Source organism: Athene cunicularia, assembly GCF_003259725.1.
Source record: "Athene cunicularia isolate RWA chromosome 1 unlocalized genomic scaffold, athCun1 chr1_part1, whole genome shotgun sequence".
Classification (NCBI taxonomy): domain Eukaryota; kingdom Metazoa; phylum Chordata; class Aves; order Strigiformes; family Strigidae; genus Athene; species Athene cunicularia.
In genome coordinates, this window is record NW_020799091.1 from 71,826,375 (window position 1) to 71,845,803 (window position 19,429).

General features: G+C 40.1%; 1 protein-coding gene across 7 annotated transcripts in view; it reads left to right on the forward strand.

Annotated features, from left to right (window-relative positions):
* The first annotated feature begins 69 nt into the window (after window positions 1-69).
* Window positions 70-19,429, forward strand: part of LOC113476617 (cohesin subunit SA-2-like) — a 63,417-nt gene continuing 44,057 nt past the window's right edge. For 2 of the 7 annotated variants that reach the window (XM_026842422.1, XM_026842465.1), the window contains exons 1-9: window positions 135-237; window positions 451-629; window positions 5,008-5,092; window positions 5,718-5,864; window positions 7,368-7,464; window positions 8,464-8,540; window positions 15,445-15,516; window positions 17,715-17,919; window positions 18,989-19,140. In XM_026842422.1, coding sequence (XP_026698223.1) covers window positions 586-629; window positions 5,008-5,092; window positions 5,718-5,864; window positions 7,368-7,464; window positions 8,464-8,540; window positions 15,445-15,516; window positions 17,715-17,919; window positions 18,989-19,140 — 879 coding nt within the window. In that variant the 5' untranslated portion in view covers window positions 135-237; window positions 451-585. Of the gene's footprint in view, window positions 102-134; window positions 238-269; window positions 347-450; window positions 630-5,007; window positions 5,093-5,717; window positions 5,865-5,886; window positions 6,054-7,367; window positions 7,465-8,463; window positions 8,541-15,444; window positions 15,517-17,714; window positions 17,920-18,988; window positions 19,141-19,429 lie in introns of those variants that run through there. The other 5 variants (XM_026842455.1, XM_026842439.1, XM_026842429.1 and 2 more) reach the window with 5 other exon arrangements.

Here is a 19,429-nt window from a genome sequence, read left to right on the forward strand (position 1 = left end):
GCCCTCTTTCCTCTGGACGCGGCCCCCGGCCCGGCCCGGCCGCCACCCCCGGCGTCGCCGCAGCCAGCGCGGCCGCGTCCAGCCCGCAGGCGTATGCCTGTGTGTGTGTTCGTACGGGCGGCAGGGGGTCTCGCGCGTCCCGGGCCGGCCTGCTACCGCCCGTTACGTCTTCTCACGGCGGCGATGCCCCTGAGGCGGCCTGCCTGCATCGCGAAGCTCTGCCCGAGGGGGAAGCGGGTGAGCGGGCCTTAGGGCCGCGGGCGGCTCTGTGACGGCTGGCGCTGCCTCGGCAGGGCTCCTGCGCGGTGCCGCCCCCGGACTCTCCTCTTTCAGTTGATTTATGTCTGTGAGTCGCATCCCTTTCTGCGGCTTGGTTTTGCGGGGGGCTTTCTGACTCGGTTTTAAGGGACCTACCTAGAATTATCTCTCTTTGTTTTCTTTTCTTGACAGTTTTTGGCTGCCGTTTCACCTGCAAGAGCCAACGCTCTGTTAAGTTTTTCACACTACCGATCTTGGGAAGTTTCCTCAAAAGCGGTGCTGATCATGTTAGCTTGCTGCCTGTGCTGCTGAAATAATGTAGCAGAAATGATAGCCGAGCCCAACACAGCCAGTAACCTTCCCAGCCAAAAGTAAGACCTGTCACAAGTTGCCTGTAAAGTTTGTTGGTAAATTAGGGTGTTGTCCCTTGAATTTGAACCCTGCAGCTACTGGGGCAGTCTACAATGTGTCATTTTGGGTGGGAGGGGAAAAAAATTAAAAAGGGATTTGCTATGCACTGTGTCTTGTTACTTATGTCTCAATTTTATTCCCTTTTACATATTGTTGAGCATTAGGTAGTGTTTTATGCTGATTGATAGAGACCTTGGCTTTTTAACCTTTTCTGTGCCTTATTCACTACAGTGCAAATGAATCTACTTTGAAAAAAAATGATGGGTAGATTCATAGCTGAATGCATGTGTTCCCTTCAGTGGTGAATTTGGGGATGCTGAGGGGGGAAAAGTGCTCAGTACTCTGTACTCTCCCTGTTGGCGTTGAGGGGCACATAGCTTCTTTATAGCTGTTTTTATCAGGGATACCTCAAGTCTTCTCCCTTTCATACTGTATGTTTTCAGTCATCAGTTGAAAATGATGTATAAACCAAATGTGTTCATCTCTTTGTTTACAGAATGGTATTTGGAATTAGAAAGAGCAGATATAAATAATAAATAAATGGTAAAGTTAAAACACTTGGGTATATCTTGTCTATTTTCAAAGAGTGAAGCCTCTTACATGTCCACTATTGCATGCTTTGGACTCATTGCAGCCCAACCTTTGCTGATCCTGTCACCTTCTGAGCAAGTCTGTTCCAGGTCTTTTGCTTCATTAAACTGTAATGAAAGCTGAGAGATGTATTGCTTTTATTCCGTAATGGCAATTAATATATGTCCTTTCCTGCATGTTTGCTCTGAAGCAGGCCTCTTAGTTTCACAAATGCCAGGAAGGCACCTGGAAATTATTTAGCTGAACTTCATATGTTGGTTCTAAAAGATGAAGCAGCTGTATTGAAATGTATAATTTAACAAATCTGCAAGTAGGATTCTTCCAGTAACATAGATTAATTGTTCCTTTTACACAGCTAAAGGAAAATGTTAAAGAGAGAGCTTTCTTTTTAGGTGTGAGTGAGTCACTAAATTTGGAGTCGCTGCTCCAAATGTTTATCAAGATGAGAAACCTGAATTCAGAAGCTCTTGCAATAGTATTTGAGGACTAGATTGACTTTGCTTCCTTCTTATTTCAAGTGTTTTTGTCTCATCAATAATACTTCATGTGCTAGTGAAAGGACTATATTGTGGTGGGAACACGAGGTAAAAATAACTCTGTGAGCAATATGTAACAGGGTATAAAGGTGAAAAATAGGATGAGATAGGAATGGAATTCTGCCCATTCTTTCTTACTGAATGCTGATGGAAACAAAGTAAATGGCTGAGAACTGTGCATTGAGGCAGTGAATTTAGGTATACAGAAAGGCTCAGTATGGTGCTCAGAGGGGAGCAAAAAAAGACTACAGAATTCATCAAACTTACTGTTGCACTCACATAGCTGAAAAGATCTTAAATGAAGTTGTGTATAGGGGTGGCTGCAGAAGTGATCGCACACCATCCTCAGCTAGATACAGTGGTTCCTATTTTGCTCAAAAAGATAAGAGGATGTCTTAATTATTTTTACAGATTCTTCAACAGAAACTTAGTTGTGCAAATAAAAATTCCATTCAAATATCTCATTTAATTTCTAAATTGTTTCGTGATTTTCAGTTTCTAGGCTCTGGTATAGTTCCTGCAGATGTTGAAGTACCTGCTGTATGAATAATCTATAGAAACATCCATATTAAATGGGGGGGAAAAAAAAAGGAGAAAGGAGAAATATGGGTATCGATAGTATCTGGATTTAAAAAAATCTCTACTTTTGTGTAGGTGTTCTGTTGTAGCACAGTGCTTCCTATGGCATTGCTATGTGCTGTGGTGCACTAATAACCAAAACAATTCAGAAACTAAATAGCTTTTTAGTATTTGGTGCTTAGTTACCTTTGTCAAGCGTCTAAGACAAATGTTTAGTGTGTCTGTGAAAGTTACTCTAAGTGTTTTTACAACAGAGATGTTTTAGTTGGTGTTGTTAGCCCAGCATGAGGAAACTGTAGTTCAACGGTCTTCTCATTCTTGCGGGTTTTCCTGAGCTTTGGTAAGCATGCTGTTCCATATACCGGGCATTCACTTACTTTGTTGAGTCCCTTTCGCTACAGGTACATTTTGCCTGGCATGAGGTGACAATGTAAGTAGTGCAGGGCCAGTAGATGCCATCAGTAGGGCCATCTTTCATGATGTTCTTGGGGAAGAGACGCAGAGGTTAAAGCTTCAAAGAAATATTCTGGACATGGATATTAAAAGCAGTACATGATCAGACAAGTACTTGACTGAACTGTCCTGCAGCCCGTCTGATTTTTGTTATTTAAATGTTTTAATTCAACTGGGACTCAACAGTTGCTGTAATCAAATGCAATGCATTTATTTTCATTATGGGATGGAGCAAGTTGCCAAATAATACATACAAACAGTTCTGGAAAATTGTTTGAGAGTGTGTTGAGTGTTATGTTGAGGTATAGTGCAGAAACAGGTAACACGTGTTTCTACGGTGTTGGCTGGCATCTGAGTTGTAGTTCTAGTAAAACAGTGCGAGTAAGAACACGTCAGTCCAGCCCCATCATTTTGCGTTCTGCTTTGAAATCAAGAGTGAAAGGATTTAATCACATAGGAGAAGCAGATCCTTGACAAACATGTTTGGATTCTTTTTGTTTATTTGTGGTTTATAGAAGAATCTGGGAAGAGCTAATTGGCATCAGAAAAGCATTACATATTGCTGTCACTTGTTGCTTGGCCTTTTCTACTAGGAAGTCTCTGGTGGTCCTTGAGATACTTAATCTCTGAGGCTTGCAATTACAAATCAAAGAAAACATTTGAAAACTTCTGCTAACTATTGCTTATAGCATACTGACTCAGTTGTGAACTGTAGTTCATCCCTGTCTTTTCTATAACATGCAGACGTCCAGACAACTAATGTAAAGATTGGTTCATTGTGAATTGGTTCATCTTGGCTTCCATCTATCAAACGCTGTGGCACCTTTTGAACTTTTCTGTGACAAGATGTTCATTGAATTTAACTTTCATGGGACTTTTCTCTGTAGGGAAGTTAAGCATTTGCAAAATTGTATTTAGAAATTTCACATATTTTTAATAGAATTTTATATTTATGTAGAATTTTTATAGGAGTCTTTGGAAGTTTCTTATGGTGAATTGTTCCAGTAGATTCAAAAGGTAAATGGAGATGTGTTTAAATAGAAACTTCTGTCCGCTCTCACTAATGAAATAACATCAAGACCTTGGTCCTGCAGTTGATGCTATTCATCCTCAGGATTTGCTTTGCAGAGGCAGTGTCTGACTGAAACACTTTTGCGAAGAACAACAGCAACAGTGCTTATCCAACATTGATAAACTTAGCTGGGGTCAAGCTGGCTCTGCATCCAACTGCACAGTTAATTCTCCATCTGGGTTCTCCAACACTGGATATTGGAGAGTTGACTATATCTGACAGTGTAATACACTGTTTTCTTCTTTGTACAGTGGCCACTTGTGTTAGTACACTTTCTTGTTGCAGCAGTCTCACGAAAATGAAGGTAACTGTATGCTCTCATATTTACTTTCTTTTTGTGCCTTCTTATAGTACAAGTCAACTGGCTTCATGTCCTGGCCATTGTAGCTTAAAAGGAGGCCATAACAGCCAGCTACCAGTACTGGACCTGCTGCACAAGTGGGATCCAGGTCGTCTGCTCAAACATGACCTTTGGCAGAGCATATTGTTAGCATTGGGAATGATGAAAAGTGGCACGATTTCATTGCAGATAAATGTATGGCTTCAGATCTCCCAGAAGGTGCATCTTTATTTATAAAATTCTTCCTCATATTAGCAATGACCTGCAAATGAAAATTCCTATGTGCCTTTTTTCTTCAGCTTGTTTTATAGACAAAGTAAAACAGTTTCTTCCTCTCATTTTAAACTGTAGACCCATCAAATGTTATTACCTTGTTTTGTTTAGAGCACTTGTGAAGTGAACATATACTTGTGTTACAGATTCATGGTGCAAAGCTCTTAAGTCAACAAAGGCCACCTTAAGTCAACATCAGCTTTTTGTTTCATTTACTTACTTTCTACTTCCTTGGTATCTTTGATAGTTTTGTTAGTTTTTGAGTTATCTGTATATCTTACAGGAAAGCAAGTAGTTTGAAAAAGGCCCCAAATTTCTGTTGTACTTTTAGTTAGCTGTTTGGTTTTAAGAAACAAAATGACATAACTTCCAAACAATTCATTAAAAATATTAAAATACATATATATGCTTTTATTTTCTTCTGTTGTTTGTACTGAAGTGTGTAGTTCTGTGTTCTCACTGCTAACCCCTTCAATGTTCTTGTTATGCTTCAGAGAGAACAATGTCCATGATGACACTGTGCCTGAGTCTGCTGTGCAGAATGGCAGCTGTGTGAGAAATGGCAACCTGAAAACACCAGTAAGTTGATTTTCTTTTAATTACGGAATTTATTTTCTGCCTCATTCAATTATTAAAGAATTTTGAGTGTTACATAAAACAATCACAATACAGTGCATTTATCATTCTAATCACTGCATACAGCTTGACCTCCAAATTCTGCTGGCATCACAGCCTCAGTGCTGGCTTTTGAAAAGTCAGTTCATTTCAGCATGCGTTTTTCCTTAACTGTGCATCGTGTGCAGCGGATGATAGTTTGCAGGTTGTGTGTTTAGCCTGTGAGTGAAAAGGTGTAGAAGAGCATGTGTGCTTGCTGTGTATTCTTCAGAAATTACAGCTGCTGCTGAAAAATGCTTTCTGGGTAGTACGCAACTGTTCAGAAGTTTCTTTCCTGTTACCTTCTTATACTTACAACTCATTGCTAAGAAAAAAATCAAACCAGTAAATCCTTTATTTCGTCTCCTTCCTGTATGTTCATGTTTGATAAGGGTTTATCAGTGTCCTTGAAGCTTAAAAGTTAGCACCCCGGGCAAATCATTAGAATGAGAGTAAAATAAAGTTGTTATTAGGGGATAGTTCATGTATCTGTGAATGGCTGATATTTGTTGTGTTTTCTCATGTACTTTCTTTGCTTGACTCATTTCAGAGAGAGAAACGGAAGGTCCAAAACCAGTGTGAAAACATAAGGAGAAATTCTTGCAGTAGCAGAAGAGCGAGCCAGCTGCAGAGTGGAGAAGTGGTTGAGGCAGTTACATTGTTTGAAGTGGTTAACATAGGGAAGCGGGCCATGCAGGTATTTCTAGCTCTGAATTCTGAGAGGAGTTGGTAGAGGAAGGATGGATAAACAGTGGTCATTTCAGTTATACTCTGGAGCATTGAAATTTTGTTTTGTTTTGGCATAGGTGGGGAAGAAACATATTTGACTGTAAAACTTTGAGTGTGGCTCTTGAAAAGGATGCATCTTCAAGAAATTAGTGAGAAAGTATGTCAGATCTTTAAAAAGAGGAAGGAAAGATGTACCTAAACCACTCTTCCTAAAGCAATGTCTGAACACATGAGAAGAGAATTATTTTTAAAAATACAGAAAAGGTGCATCAGTAGAAAATTTTGGTTGTTCAGGATTCTGAAAATCAGGCCATTTTTTTTTCCTGGTAGCTTGCCTTTTGATTTTTTTTTGTTTGTTTTTCTTTTACCTCCATTCCAATGCAGTTTGACAGCGGTTTGCATAATAGGTTATCTCTCCATCTGTATAGTTAGCAACTTTCTTCAATGTGCAGAAGCCCACCTCCCCATACTCTGTGAGAATGTGTATATATTATGCTTGTATATGGGTGTGAAGGTTTAAAATCTGGAGCCCCATGTATTTTTATACAGGGCTATACAGGGTCTCTAGCATGTAGCATCTGTAAGCAAAGTGTGTGTGTGCACACATAAAAAGCATGTTTATATTTTGGATGCAAGACTGTAGTTTTTCCAAGATGTTTGTGTGGATGGACTTTTGCCATGCTACAGCTGTGTTTTAACTTCAGTAGAGCTCCCTGAAGAGCTCAGCTTCTGCTATGAAAAGCATGATGTGAAGGGCTTGGAAAGGCAGCAGCTTGAGTCCAGGCTGCTGCTGCTAGAATTCATTAGACCTGTGTGTCACTACAGGTGGGTTGAAGCTGGGATGGCTTATCCCAGCAGGCCTGTGTCACATACAGGCTGTAGGCTGTACTGCCCTAGAAATGAAATTTGGAGCTGTTTTTTTAGCTTAAGTGTAATACATGAACTGTTTCAGCTTACTGCACAAACTGGGTGCTAGAGAACTCCTAGGGACAATTGCTAATATTCGCTTAATATTAACTATTAGGTGGTACCGAGGTTAAATGGGAGGGTATGTTTTTTTGTTTTTTTTTTTTTTGTTGGTGTGTTTTTTTGTTTTTTTGTTTTTTTTTTAAATTGAACTGTTACCTCAGTACTGGCAAGAAGTCAGGAAGATGATGTTTTGATTTTTGTGTATAAAATTTATTAAAGCTGTGGTTATCTTCCCTGTTAACAGGGAGCAAACCATCTGTGAATGGCAACATTGCATAGAGTAGAACTTGTGAATGGGAAGTTCAAGACTTCGTTCTGCCCCGGAAGCAGTCTTTTTTGCATGTACTAGAAATGGAACAAAATGGTGTGGAGTTTATTCTCATTTTTATTATTTAATGGAGATGGAAAAACGTTAGTTTGTGTCTTTATTATGGATGTCCTCAGTGGAGTGTGTCATGCTGTGTTCAGCTCCTGACTGATGAATTTCTTTAATCTGTTCTAGTCTGTAGTAGATGACTGGATTGAAGCTTATAAACAAGACAGGAATGTGGCACTTCTAGATCTGATCAACTTCTTCATTCAGTGCTCAGGCTGTCAAGGTAATTTACCCTCTAAGTAGTTCTTTCTGTTGTCTGTGGGTGAGAGTAGTCTGAAGTGTGCTTTCTAAAATTGAGTTTTTCACTCCAGTAAATCATGTATTTATAATCTGTACTGTTCATTAAGACAAACTCCAGATGGGCAGGACTAATAGTAAAGAATGTTGCTGGTTAAATACTTTGTGTTTACAACATACTAACTCCCAGAGTTTTATTTGAACATGGTTTGCAAGGTCAGGTTTCTGAAGTGACATGTCACATCACTTTGCAGAATCCTCACATAGGGAAGATGGTTTTGATGACCATTCTAGTTAAAATTGAGCATTTCAGTTGCCATTTGTGTTGTACTTTCCTAGTATCTTTTGTTTTGCTACTGTCTTTGTTTGAAAATAAACAACTAGCAAATTAAGCTCCCTGCTGTGGTGGCTAGAAAAGCAATCTCTTGCCTCATTGCGGTTACTTTTACCAGAGGGTTGTGAAGCTGTCTGTTTCATAACATTGAGACACAGTGACTTCTGGGGACAGTCTGCTAGCGAAATGCTTCAGGATGGCAAGTAAGAGTTTTAAGAAGACTATTCTGTTAGTTTGAAACTTCTGAGTGTATTTAAGCAGCTAGAATATACCTTTTACACTTCAAATTTTTTCCAGGTCTTTGACTAATATGACTTGTTTTATGGCAAATGTTTTGGGGTCTTTGACTAGTAGTAGGCAAACTTTTAGTAAATCCTTGAAGTAAATGAATGGACAGAGAAAACAGCCATGCCAGACAGCTCAGGCCAGATTTCTCTAATGTGAATTTCAGTTTTGGTTCATCAGTTTTTTCTACTATAAATGAATTTATGTGTCTCCCTATATATATGTTGCCTATACCAGTGTAAACAGATAAAATAGAGTCACCATTTCTTGGTGTTTCTAAATTTAAAATAAGGTTCTTACTGTGGTTTGGACTTGATTAGTCTAATATAGTTATTGGTAATTCTTTTTAAAACATTACTTTTCTAGGCATGGTAACAGCAGAGATGATTCAAAGTTTACACAAGAAGGATATCATACAAAAAATGACAGAGACATTTGATGAGGTAGGTACAGCTTTGACTTTGCATGCCTTTTTTATATAAACAATAGGCTCTACCTTAATAGCCAACCTCGTCAGAGTTCCTTCTGCTTATCAGCAGCTGTGTCCCATTTCTTTAGTTTAGGAAAATAACCCTGTTTTTCACAAGAGAAATTTGGTGTTTTACTGACCCATTTTAGCAGCAGGAGGATATCTTTTTGTAAGTCACTTGTTTTCAGAGTTTTAGTAGGTCTATCTAACTGCAGTCTTCCTGAATCTGGCTTTCTGGCTAACAGTGACTTATAGAGGTAAATGTGACCTATCATTGCAGCAGGTAAACAGTTCCTTTGGTATTTGGTTGATAGGTCCTTTAAAAAATACTATTGTGGATTACTGATGAGCTAATTCAGACATTTTTAGCTGGTACTTTTGACTCTTTTCCTTCTATTTTACTGACAGTATCAATTTTTATAACTGTATTATGTCATATGAAAGAAGAAAAATGTACTTCTGATTTTTCGATAATTTTCAAAACAATAGCGAATATCTCGTTTCTTGAGGATTTTTAAGAAAAATACATAGCTTTACAATACTGTTTCTCTGTTTGACTGCTCCTTGACTAATCATGCCAACATCACCTTTTCTGCAGCTCTCTCACAGTTGCTTCTGTGCTTTTTCCTGTTTTTGCCACCTCTGAATTGATTTGTCAAGCAGCAGCCATCAGCCTTGCTTTAATTGAGCATCTCTCAAAGACCAGCTGCTGTAGAAATTCCCACAGAGGATGAATTTGCCAACATGGTTGTCTTCATTTTAGATGTGTAGTAGCACTTGGGCTAATTTTTGACAGAAATGATCCGATATGTGTCTGGCCATATGAATTAGTAATCTGGCACTCCTTTCCCAACTAAATTAGCCCTGAATAGCTCTCACAATAGGGTAGGCACTCTGGAAGGTGTGAAGATGTGATTATTGTTATCATCAGCCTGGGTGTATTAGAGCTCTGTAACCTTTTCACCTGTCCTGGTGGGCAAAAAGGAAGGTTCTACGGTTGTCTTAGAAGCTGTATTCTGCATGCTATAAAAACCAAAGTAACTTGGTTTTTGTGGCAATATTGTGACATGCTACTCTAGTGAAGGATTTTACTGATGGAACAGAAGGGACATGAAGAACAAGGAAGGCTTCTACAGGTATGTCAGCCAGAAAAGGAAGATCAAAAAAAAGTTACTGACCCTGATGAACATGACTGACAAACTGATAATAATGGATGAGGAGAAGACTGAGGTAATCAACAACCTTTTTGCCTCAGCCTTCTTTGGCAACCTCTTGCCACACCCCTTGAGTGGATGGATTGTAAGACAGGGACTGGGGGAGTAAAATTTCTTCCTACTGTAAGAGAAGATCAGGTTCATGACCACCTGAGGAACCTGAATATATACAAGTCTATGGGCCCTAATGAGGTGCATCCCAGAGTCCTGAGGGCATTGGCTGATTTAGTTGCCAAGCCACTCTCCATGATATTTGAAAAGTTACAGCAGTCAGGTGAAGTCCTTGATTACTATAAAAAAAGGGAAACATTGCACCTGTTTTTAAAAAGGGTAGAAAGGAGGACCCTGGGAACTACTGACCTGTCAGCCTTGCATCTGTGCCTGGGAAGATCATGGACAGATCCTCCTGGAAGCTGTGCTAAGGCACATGGAGGACAGGGAGGCGATTCAGCATGGCTTCACCAAGGGCAAGTCCTGCCTGACCTTCCTAGTGGCCTCCTGTGATGGAATGACTGCCTCGGTGGACAAGGGAAGAGCAGTGGATGTTGTCTATCTGGACTTCTGTAAGTCCTTTGACAGAGTCTCCCACAACATCCTTCTCTCTAAATTGGAGAGATATGGATTTGATGGGTGGACTGTTTGATGGATGAGAAATTGGTTGGATAATCGCATCCAGAGGGCTCAATGTCCAGATGAAGATGAAGAAGTGGTGTCCCTGGGACATCTATACTGGAACCAGTACTGTTTAGTATCTTCATCAGTGACACAGACAGTGGGACTGAGTGCACCCTCAGCAAGCTTGCAGACAACACCAAGTTGAGTGGTGCATTTGACATGCCTGAAGGAGGGGATTCCATCCAGAGGGACCTGGACAAGCTTGAGAAGTGGGCCTGTGTGAATCTCATGAGGTTCAATAAGGCCAAGTGCAACCTGCACATGGGTCAGGGTGACCCCTGGTATCAATACAGGCTGGTGGATGAAGGGATTCAGAGCAGCTTTACAGAGAAGGACTTGGGAGTGCTGGTGGATGAAAAGCTGGACATGACCCAGCAACGTGCACTTGCAGCCCAGAAAGCCAACTGTATCTTGGGATGTATCAAGAGAAGTGTGGCCAGCAGGTTGAGGGAGGTGATTCTCCCCCTCTACTCCACCCAGGTGAGACCCTACCTGGAGTACTGCGTCCAGGTTTGAGGTCCTCAGCACAGGAAAGACATGGACCTGTTGGAGTGTGTCCAGAGCAGGGCTCTGAAAATGATCAGAGGAATGGAACATCTCTCCTATGAGCACAGACTGAGAGAGTTGGGATTGTTAAACCCAGAGAAGAGAAGGCTCTGGGAAGACTTTATTGCAACATTTCAATATTTAAAGAGGGCTTATAAGAAAGGCAATAGGACAAGGGGCAGTGTTTTGAAACTAAAGAGGGCAGATTCAGATTAGATAATAAGGAAGAAATTTTTTACAATGAGGGTAGTGAAACACTGGCACAGGTTGCCCAGAGAAGTTATGGATGCCCCCTCCCTTGAAGGATTCAAGGTCAGGCTGGACAGGGCTCTGAGCAACCTGATCTAGTTGAAGATGTCCCTGCTTATTGCTGGGGGAATGGACTAGATAACCTTTAAATGTCCCTTCTAAGCGAAACTGTTCTATGATTCTATGAAAATACCAAGTGATAATCCCTGTGTTAGATATGCTGTGTCTCTGGGTTTTTTTCTTCTTTAAATCTAGTGAATTCTGAAATTCTCCTTGTCTATTTTAGATAAAATGACTCTAAAAAACCCTCCTAAAATTATTTATAAAGAATTAAATATTTTAAAAGACAGTATCTATCAGCTTGTTTAATCTTGATATGTTATGACTAGTATTAAGCCAACGTTAATACAGAAAAGAATGTCTGAAGTAACCATTTTTGTTAGCCATGGTTATTAGGTGATTGAAAAAATACTTGAGGATTAAACCAATTTCTTTTAAGGCAGAATTATGGTAAGAGCAAGAGCAAAGTAGTTATTTTCAAGTGAGTTGTTTCCTCTTTGTATTTGTGTTTCTTTTCATATGTAGGTCTTTCTCATCTTTTTTATAAATGAGATGGAAGTGTAACTTAGTGATTAAGATAGTTGAGAAGTAGTGCCATATAGGACTACTGTGTTTTCAAAAATATTTTTTGGAAACAAATTATAGTAGTAGTGAAAGTAGTAATGAGAGTGGGGAATATTACCAGATACCTGCCTGAGTACCTCATCTTGCCTTCTGAATTATTTTGTTTGTTTCTATCATTCAGAGGGTTGGAAGAGTAAAAGTTTTTATGTAGTTCTTTCAGTGATGTAACCATTGTGTTAGTGTTCAATTAATTAACTGCAACACTATATCTGTATACCAATGCTTCCTCCCGAAATTCTCACTAGTGTTAGTGAGAAATGTTAGTGGAGTTGAGTCTGGCAAGAAATGTGAAGGGCAACAAGAAAAGATTCTACAAATATATCAACAGCAAAAGGAAGACCAAGGAGAACCTGGGCCTGCTGCTAAATGAGACAGGTGCCCTGGTGAGAAAGGACACAGAAGAGCCTGAGGTACTTAAGGACTTCTTTGCCTCTGTCTTTACTGGTAAGATTGACTTTCAGAAATACCAGGTCCCTGGGACCAGAAGGAAAGTCTGGAGCAAAGACTACCTTCTGTGGAGGAGGGTCAGGTTAGGGAACACTTAAATGGACTGAACGTACATAAGACCATATGATCTTACAGAATGTACACAGGAGTGCTGAGGGAGCTGGGTGATGTCATTGCAAGGCCCCTTTTGATTATCTTTGAAAGGTCATGCTGACTGGGAGAGATTCCTGAAGACTCAAAGAAAGCAAATGTCACTCCTGTTTTTAAGAAGGGGAGGAAGGACAATCTGAGGAACTCAGGCTGGTAAGCCTCACTTTGATCACTGGGAAGGTGATGCAGCAACTGATTCTGGAAACTGGAAACAATGTCCAAACACATGAAGGACAAGAAAGTGATCAGGAGTAGTCAGCATGGATTTACAAGGAGGAAATTGTGCTTAACCGACCTGATAGCCTACCATAACGAAGTGACTAGCTTGGTGGATGAGGAGGGAGCAGCACCTGGACAATAGGGCAGAGTGTAGTCTTAGCAAGTTTGCAGATGATACAGAACTGGGAGGAGTAGCTGCTAGACCAGGTGTTTGTTCTGCTGTTCAGAGGGACCTCAGCAGACTGGAGAGTTGGGCAGAGGGGAACCTCATGAAGTTCTACAGCAGGAAACCCCAGGAACCTGGGGACTAATAACCCCATGCACCAGTACACACTGGTGGCTGACTGGCTGGAAAGCAGCTCTCTAGGGTAGGATCTCTGTCCTTGTGCATGACAAGATGAACACGAGCCAGTGATGCGCCTTTGCAGCAAAGAAGACCAACAACCTCCCAGACTGCAGAGCATTGCTAGCAGGTCATAGGAAGTGATCTTTGCTCTCTACTTATACTGGTAAGACCACATCTGGAGTGCTGAGTCAAGTTCTGGGCTTTCCAGTACAAGAGAGATGGATTTACTGGAGTGAGTTCAGCGAAGGGCCACAAGGTTGGTTAGTGATCTTTCATGTGAGAAGAGGCTGAGAGTTGAGGCTGTTCAGTCTGGAAAGAAGGTGGCTTAGAGGGGTCTCATCCATGTGTAAAAATATACCCCATGGGACAGAATGAGGAAGAGGAAGCCAGACTACTCAGTGGTGCCCAGTGAGATAGTGAGCACAAAGACAAGCCAAGATGGGCAGTGGGCACAAACTGAAATGGATGAAATTTCACCTGAACATAAGAAAACACTTTTAACGTGAGAGTGGTCAAACAGTGGTACAGATTGCCCTGAGAAGTTGTGGAGTCTCCATCTGTCAAGTTATTACAAAGCTGACTGCACGATGTCACCTGACACTGAGGGGACAGACAGGTTCTTTTAGGGATCCCTGGCAGAATGATGACAGCACAAATTGTAGTTGTAATTAAAGCTTTATTTTCTTAGGGGATATTATGATTAGTATAGCACAGAATTTATGATTGGAATGGCACAGGTTTCTACAAGTAGAACCAATATAGTAGCATAATACAGAATTTATGATACAACTTAATTATGATTTATAATTACCTAAGTAATACTGAATTTGTAATACAATTTAACTTGTGATTTCTTATCACCTGTACCCTCTTCAGATTGGGTCAAATTTCAATATGTGGTTTGCTGTATCAATATAACAATGATAATGTAGGCTTGAAAATCATATAAAAGTATGAGTCAGTCCTTGGAGGAAGCAGATGGTGGAGGTTTCCTTGCCACTGGGGGCTCATGGGTCTCAGTGTCCAGCAGCAACTCCCCTCTTAGGCTGCCAACCACTTGATTTTTATGAACAGTGCTTGGGGTGCTGTGATGCTTTCCTATTTTGTGGTGGGATCATCACCACTCCCTGCTTGGCTGGGTGCCTGGGATCTTCAAGGCCAGTAAGGAAGGGAGTAGTTGGCCTGGTGCCCAGGAACCTTGAGGCCAGTAGGGAGGGAAAGAAGAAATCTGTTTGGTTTGTCTACTTGGTTCATAAGGACCTTCAGGGCCTGATAATGAGGGAAAGGGAACGAATATGTGACCCACGCTGTCACAGACAATGGCTGCTTGCCTCATAAAATAATGTTAGTTATGCTAACCATGTTACCAGGGGTTGGGAGCAGGGGGTACCGGTCACACATGACACAGGGCAGCCTTTCTCGCTGACCCTGCTTGAGCAGGTAGGGTTGGGTTAGATGATCTCAGAGTTCCTCTAAATTTCAGTCTTTCTGTGAAAACTTGTGCTGGTGTTGGAAGCAGAGAATGGCTTTAAAACAGTCATTGAGTCATTTATTTCCTCTTGGTGGGCTGCAGTATTCCTCAGTGGAGAGATAGGCTTGTCTTTAGGACTACTGCTTTTTTCCCCTCTTTCTTGAACTATTCTGTTTCTGTCTTCTGCTTTTCTTCCTGTACACGGCATTTTATTTCTTGCGGTTCTTTGTTCTTTTGTAGGTTTCCTTCCATCTCCTATTGTGTTGCTGAAATGTTTAGCAATGGAAGAGTTAAGTTTGATGCCTAACTCTGCAGCCAGATGGGGATAGAAATACTTGTTGTGCTTCACTGAACCTAATAAAGAACTGTAGATTTCATGCTTTTTGTCTTGGAATAATTGCAGAGTTGAGGAAACGTATCTGAACCAAGTCACACTAGTACTGAAAGCATTTCTCTATAATTTAAAAGGCTCATAATGGTTTTCTAGAATTTAGTTTTTTTACAGTAAGTACCTAGTTACTAAATGTTGGAAAGGGATATATACTTAGACTTGCTCAGAAGCCATATCTTAGAATTAATGATGAGGATTATACCTTGTATATATTTTGCTTATAAATTTTAAAAATGAGTTGTCTCTTACTTGTAATGAGAAAACTCAGGTTTTATATAAAAGTGTGTTTTTCTTCTATCATTGGTTACAAATAAAAAATATCAAGATGAGAAGGAATTAGATTTTGTTTAATGCATTGGACTGTATGAGCCACTTGTAATACACATTTTTTTAAACAGCCTTTTAAATATGATGTGATGCTTTTGTGTCTATGACTTAAAAGCTTTTCAATGAAACAGAGTTAAAATTTTGTCTTATATCTTACAGGAAACTGGCTTGCAGTATAAGAAATTCATGGTCTATCCTTGGATCCTGACAGTTACATGGCCAGTGGACATGGTAGGACTCTCGTCATTCTCTGCAACTATAGTATAGCATTTTCTGTTGGCTATATTTCCTGTTTCCAGTGTAGGCGAATACATCAGAACATCTTAAACTGTGTGTTGCTGAATGGAGATAATCATGTACTTCTGAGGTCTGCTTCCTCTGGTCTCAATTAGACCTCTGGTTTGGATGAACACGCTTTTGAAGTGCCTGTTTATCACTACTGATGTCAAAGGGACATCAGCATTTTGAACAGGCTGATGTACATCAAGCTGCAGTGGTGTTCAAGAGTGTTCCCCATCCCTTCCAGCAAGCTCTACACACACATGTGCATGCATGCATAAGTGCACACACATGTATGCACACAGAGATTTTGACGGACAGATTTCTTCAAAGGCTTGTTTCATCAAAACATTCTCTTGCAAACACAAATGCTTGATTGGAAGAATATTTTGAGAACAGAAACAGCTTTTCTGTATTGCCTCTTCCCATACAACACTTGCAGCATTGTGGGGAATTCATCTTAACTCCTTGTTGGCACTTCACTTTGACTTTCCTCTTTCTGTAGATTCTGTATAAAAGAAAGAAACATTTCCAGGATGAATCAGAGCAGGAGCTTCAGTTGACTGATTTGAGTAGTTCTCTTGGAAGAACCTGTGTTAAGTGCCTAATCTGACTTGGTTTCTGGAAGTAGAGTTGCTTCTCTGTACTGGTGATGGAAGGAATCTAAGGGAATCCCAGGTTAGGTGCCTAAATTTAGGTGGTGTGCCCATTGTGCCATCTATATATTTACAGTATACATGTTACCATTAAACAGCATCCCAGTATGATAAACATGGACAGTAGAAATGCTCTTAAAAAGTGCAATGTCTTCCTGTATTTGTGCTGCTTTTCAGATTTAGGAGTAAACTATGGTGATAAAGTATATCCTGAAGTTGTAGGTTGTCTTCCTACTGTCTGTGTCATGATCAAGGAGCATTAAGTGGGGCCTGCTGGGACTTTACCATATATCTTGGCATTTGCTACTACTGTTAGGTTCTGAACTGACTATTAGGTTCTGAACTGACTCTTAGAACCTGATCAAGAATGCATCCCAAATTCCCAGTGTGTTCTGGGTTGTGGGCATCCCTGAGATCAGTCTGTTTGCATTTACTTTTCAAGAAAGCAGAGGGTCCTGTGCTTTGGAAACAAAGTTACAAGAGAAGAGCATGAAGTACACTTTATAAGTACATGAGGTTTTTCTGGGTGTGAAGCTGTGTGTTAGAATTACATCTGAATATGTCTGAATACCAGCTGAGTAGCGGCCTGCCTTCAGGATGAAGTTTTGCATAGTGAGTGAAGTTTTGGTGTTCCCTGGCTCTGTTTACACATCAAGATGCAAATTCATATTCAGAGCCATTCCTGGGATCTGTGCGGTGCAAATGAAATAAATGTTCGCATTGCCTGAGATTGCCATCTACAAAGTATTCCTAGTGTGCTCTTCACATGAGGCACACTATTTTGTGTGAGAAGTCATTTAACTGCCATCTGTCTGCTTTCCTCCTGGCAGTATCAACTGTGCTGCGAACACTCTTGTGGTTTTATTGTAACTTGCTTTTTGCATAAGGTCAAAGGGTTGCTTGCTTACTGTTTCTGTGGAGGTTTTCAAAGACCTAGGTGCTGGTGGTATAGGTGAATGACTTAACATTTGTCATTAAGCTGTAGCGTGATAAACTGCTTAAACTGGCAGTGCTGCTGAGGAAAAGTCCCATACTGCTCACACCACAGTTGTTTGTTTTCACTTTTCAGTCACTTCCGTTCTTCCTGGATTTTACCACACACTTGCAGGAACAGGAAGGGGAGGGAAGTGGGGAAGCACTACTACCTGTGAGAAAGTAGAAGAGGCCAGAAGTGCTCATGGTTTATGCCAGTGCAAATTATTTGTGATGCTGTGGCTTCACATGCCCTCTCCCATTTGTCCGTAACTGCCTCACATACATTGCTTTCAGATCATGATAATGTAGCTCTGGTGAAACTAGTTTGTCTTTGTACTTGCTTGTAACCTAGTTGCATGTCCCTACTTTGGAATAATAACCATGAATAAAAGTTATTGGGGGACTGAGGTGAAGCTGACTATCAGCAGAACTCTCTGATACTCAGTGGAAGAGATGTGAATGGCGTGCACAAACAAAACTAATCAGTGTGTTTTCTCTTGACTTTTCTTTCTCACGCAGGACAACGAAGACTACCCGCTGATCAGAACAGGACCCTACTGGAAGAAGTTTAAGGCCAATTTCTGTGAATTTATTGCAGTGCTTGTCCAACAGTGCCAGTGCAGCATCCTGTATGATAGCTATTTGATGAACACTATCATTTCTCTGCTTACAGACTTAGCGGACTCCATGGTCAGAGCATTTAGACACACAAGCACTTTGGCAGGTAAAATAACTCAGAGTTGCTGTAGATGGTGAGTTTTGTTGACTTACGTACAAACAAAACCATTCAAAATTGAAAAGCTCTCTTTAGTGGAGCAGTTGTTCACTTATGCATTGCCTTCCTCCTAGTGTGTGTTAGTGTAATAAATTATTTGTTCCCATGTGTATCCAAATGCAATTTATATGCTTAAATAGGAGAGATGTAGATCAATTTTTTCTTTATAAAGAAATTTTCATTAATGCCTCACATGATTAACTTTAGAATTACACTGTGTGCTGATTCTTTTTTTTTTTTTTTTCCAGTAACTGATTTTTCAGTCAGTTTTCTATTTTGTTGTTTTCCTCTGTCCGCTAATTAATGTGATGAGGTTGCATTAAATGCTTCACCTGGAAAAGCTTCCTTTGGAGAGGTGCTATTCTTGTGGTACCTGTACTAAAAAGGATGATGTTTGTTATGCATTTTTGTTTCATGCATCATGATGATACTAAAGCTACTCCTCTTTCTCCACCCTCCCACCCTCCCCCTAAAGCCAGTAAATACCATCTTTGTCATGCAAAGAGCACTTTAAGTATAATTTGTTCTACAGTATGCTGTTTCTTTGGAGGCTCAAAAACCCCACTTGAAATCTATGATGATCCTTAGAGGAATGTGAATTTTTGTCAGTTCAAGTAAAATATTAAAATTCCTGGTCTTTTATGGGCTAGCTTCACTGTTGGTTTTTTTTTTTGTTGTTGTTTTGTTACTGAAAGTCACATGTTTCACAACTCTAGATTCTTTTGCAGAAAACTCAAGATTACACAAACTGAGACTTGTCTAGTATATTACTACTTTGACTAGAACTCTGGCTAAGAGTTATAAATCACCAATAATATTTTCTTTTTTTAATCATTGTCTGCCTTTAAAATAAACGCTGAATTTAAAAAAAAAACCAAACCCAACTACTATCATCTTGTAGTGTTTGTATTTTGGATAATAAACTGGATTTGGCTAAGCATATCCTTTTTGTGGTGAATATATTTCTGCTACATATCTCTGAACTAAGCTAAATACGTTGGGTTTGTTTCATTTTTAGCAATGAAACTTCTGACAGCAATTGTAAGCATACATCTGAACCTTGATGTCAACAAGCACAATGCTCAAAGATTATATGAGGTGGAGAAGAAGAGGATAAGTGGCAAGAGGACCAATTACAGACTTGACCAGCTAGAGAGAAAAAGGAAAGAGGTTAGGCAGTGTCTTGTATGGGGGATGCATGAAGATGTAAAAAGAGGGATTGCTGACAGCTTGCTTTTGGGTCACTGCAGTTCTCTGAGGTTTATATATTTATCTAATGCATGGTACAGAGCAGTTGTGAATGGCTAGATGAAATGGTACAAAAATGACTAAGGTAATAACTGCCCTATGTACTGTTAACTTGTGATGTCTGTACTACTAATTGCTTCTCTAAACTGACATCTTTAGCTCTTTCTCTCTACACAAATATGGATTTACACACACATGTAATTCCATCAGT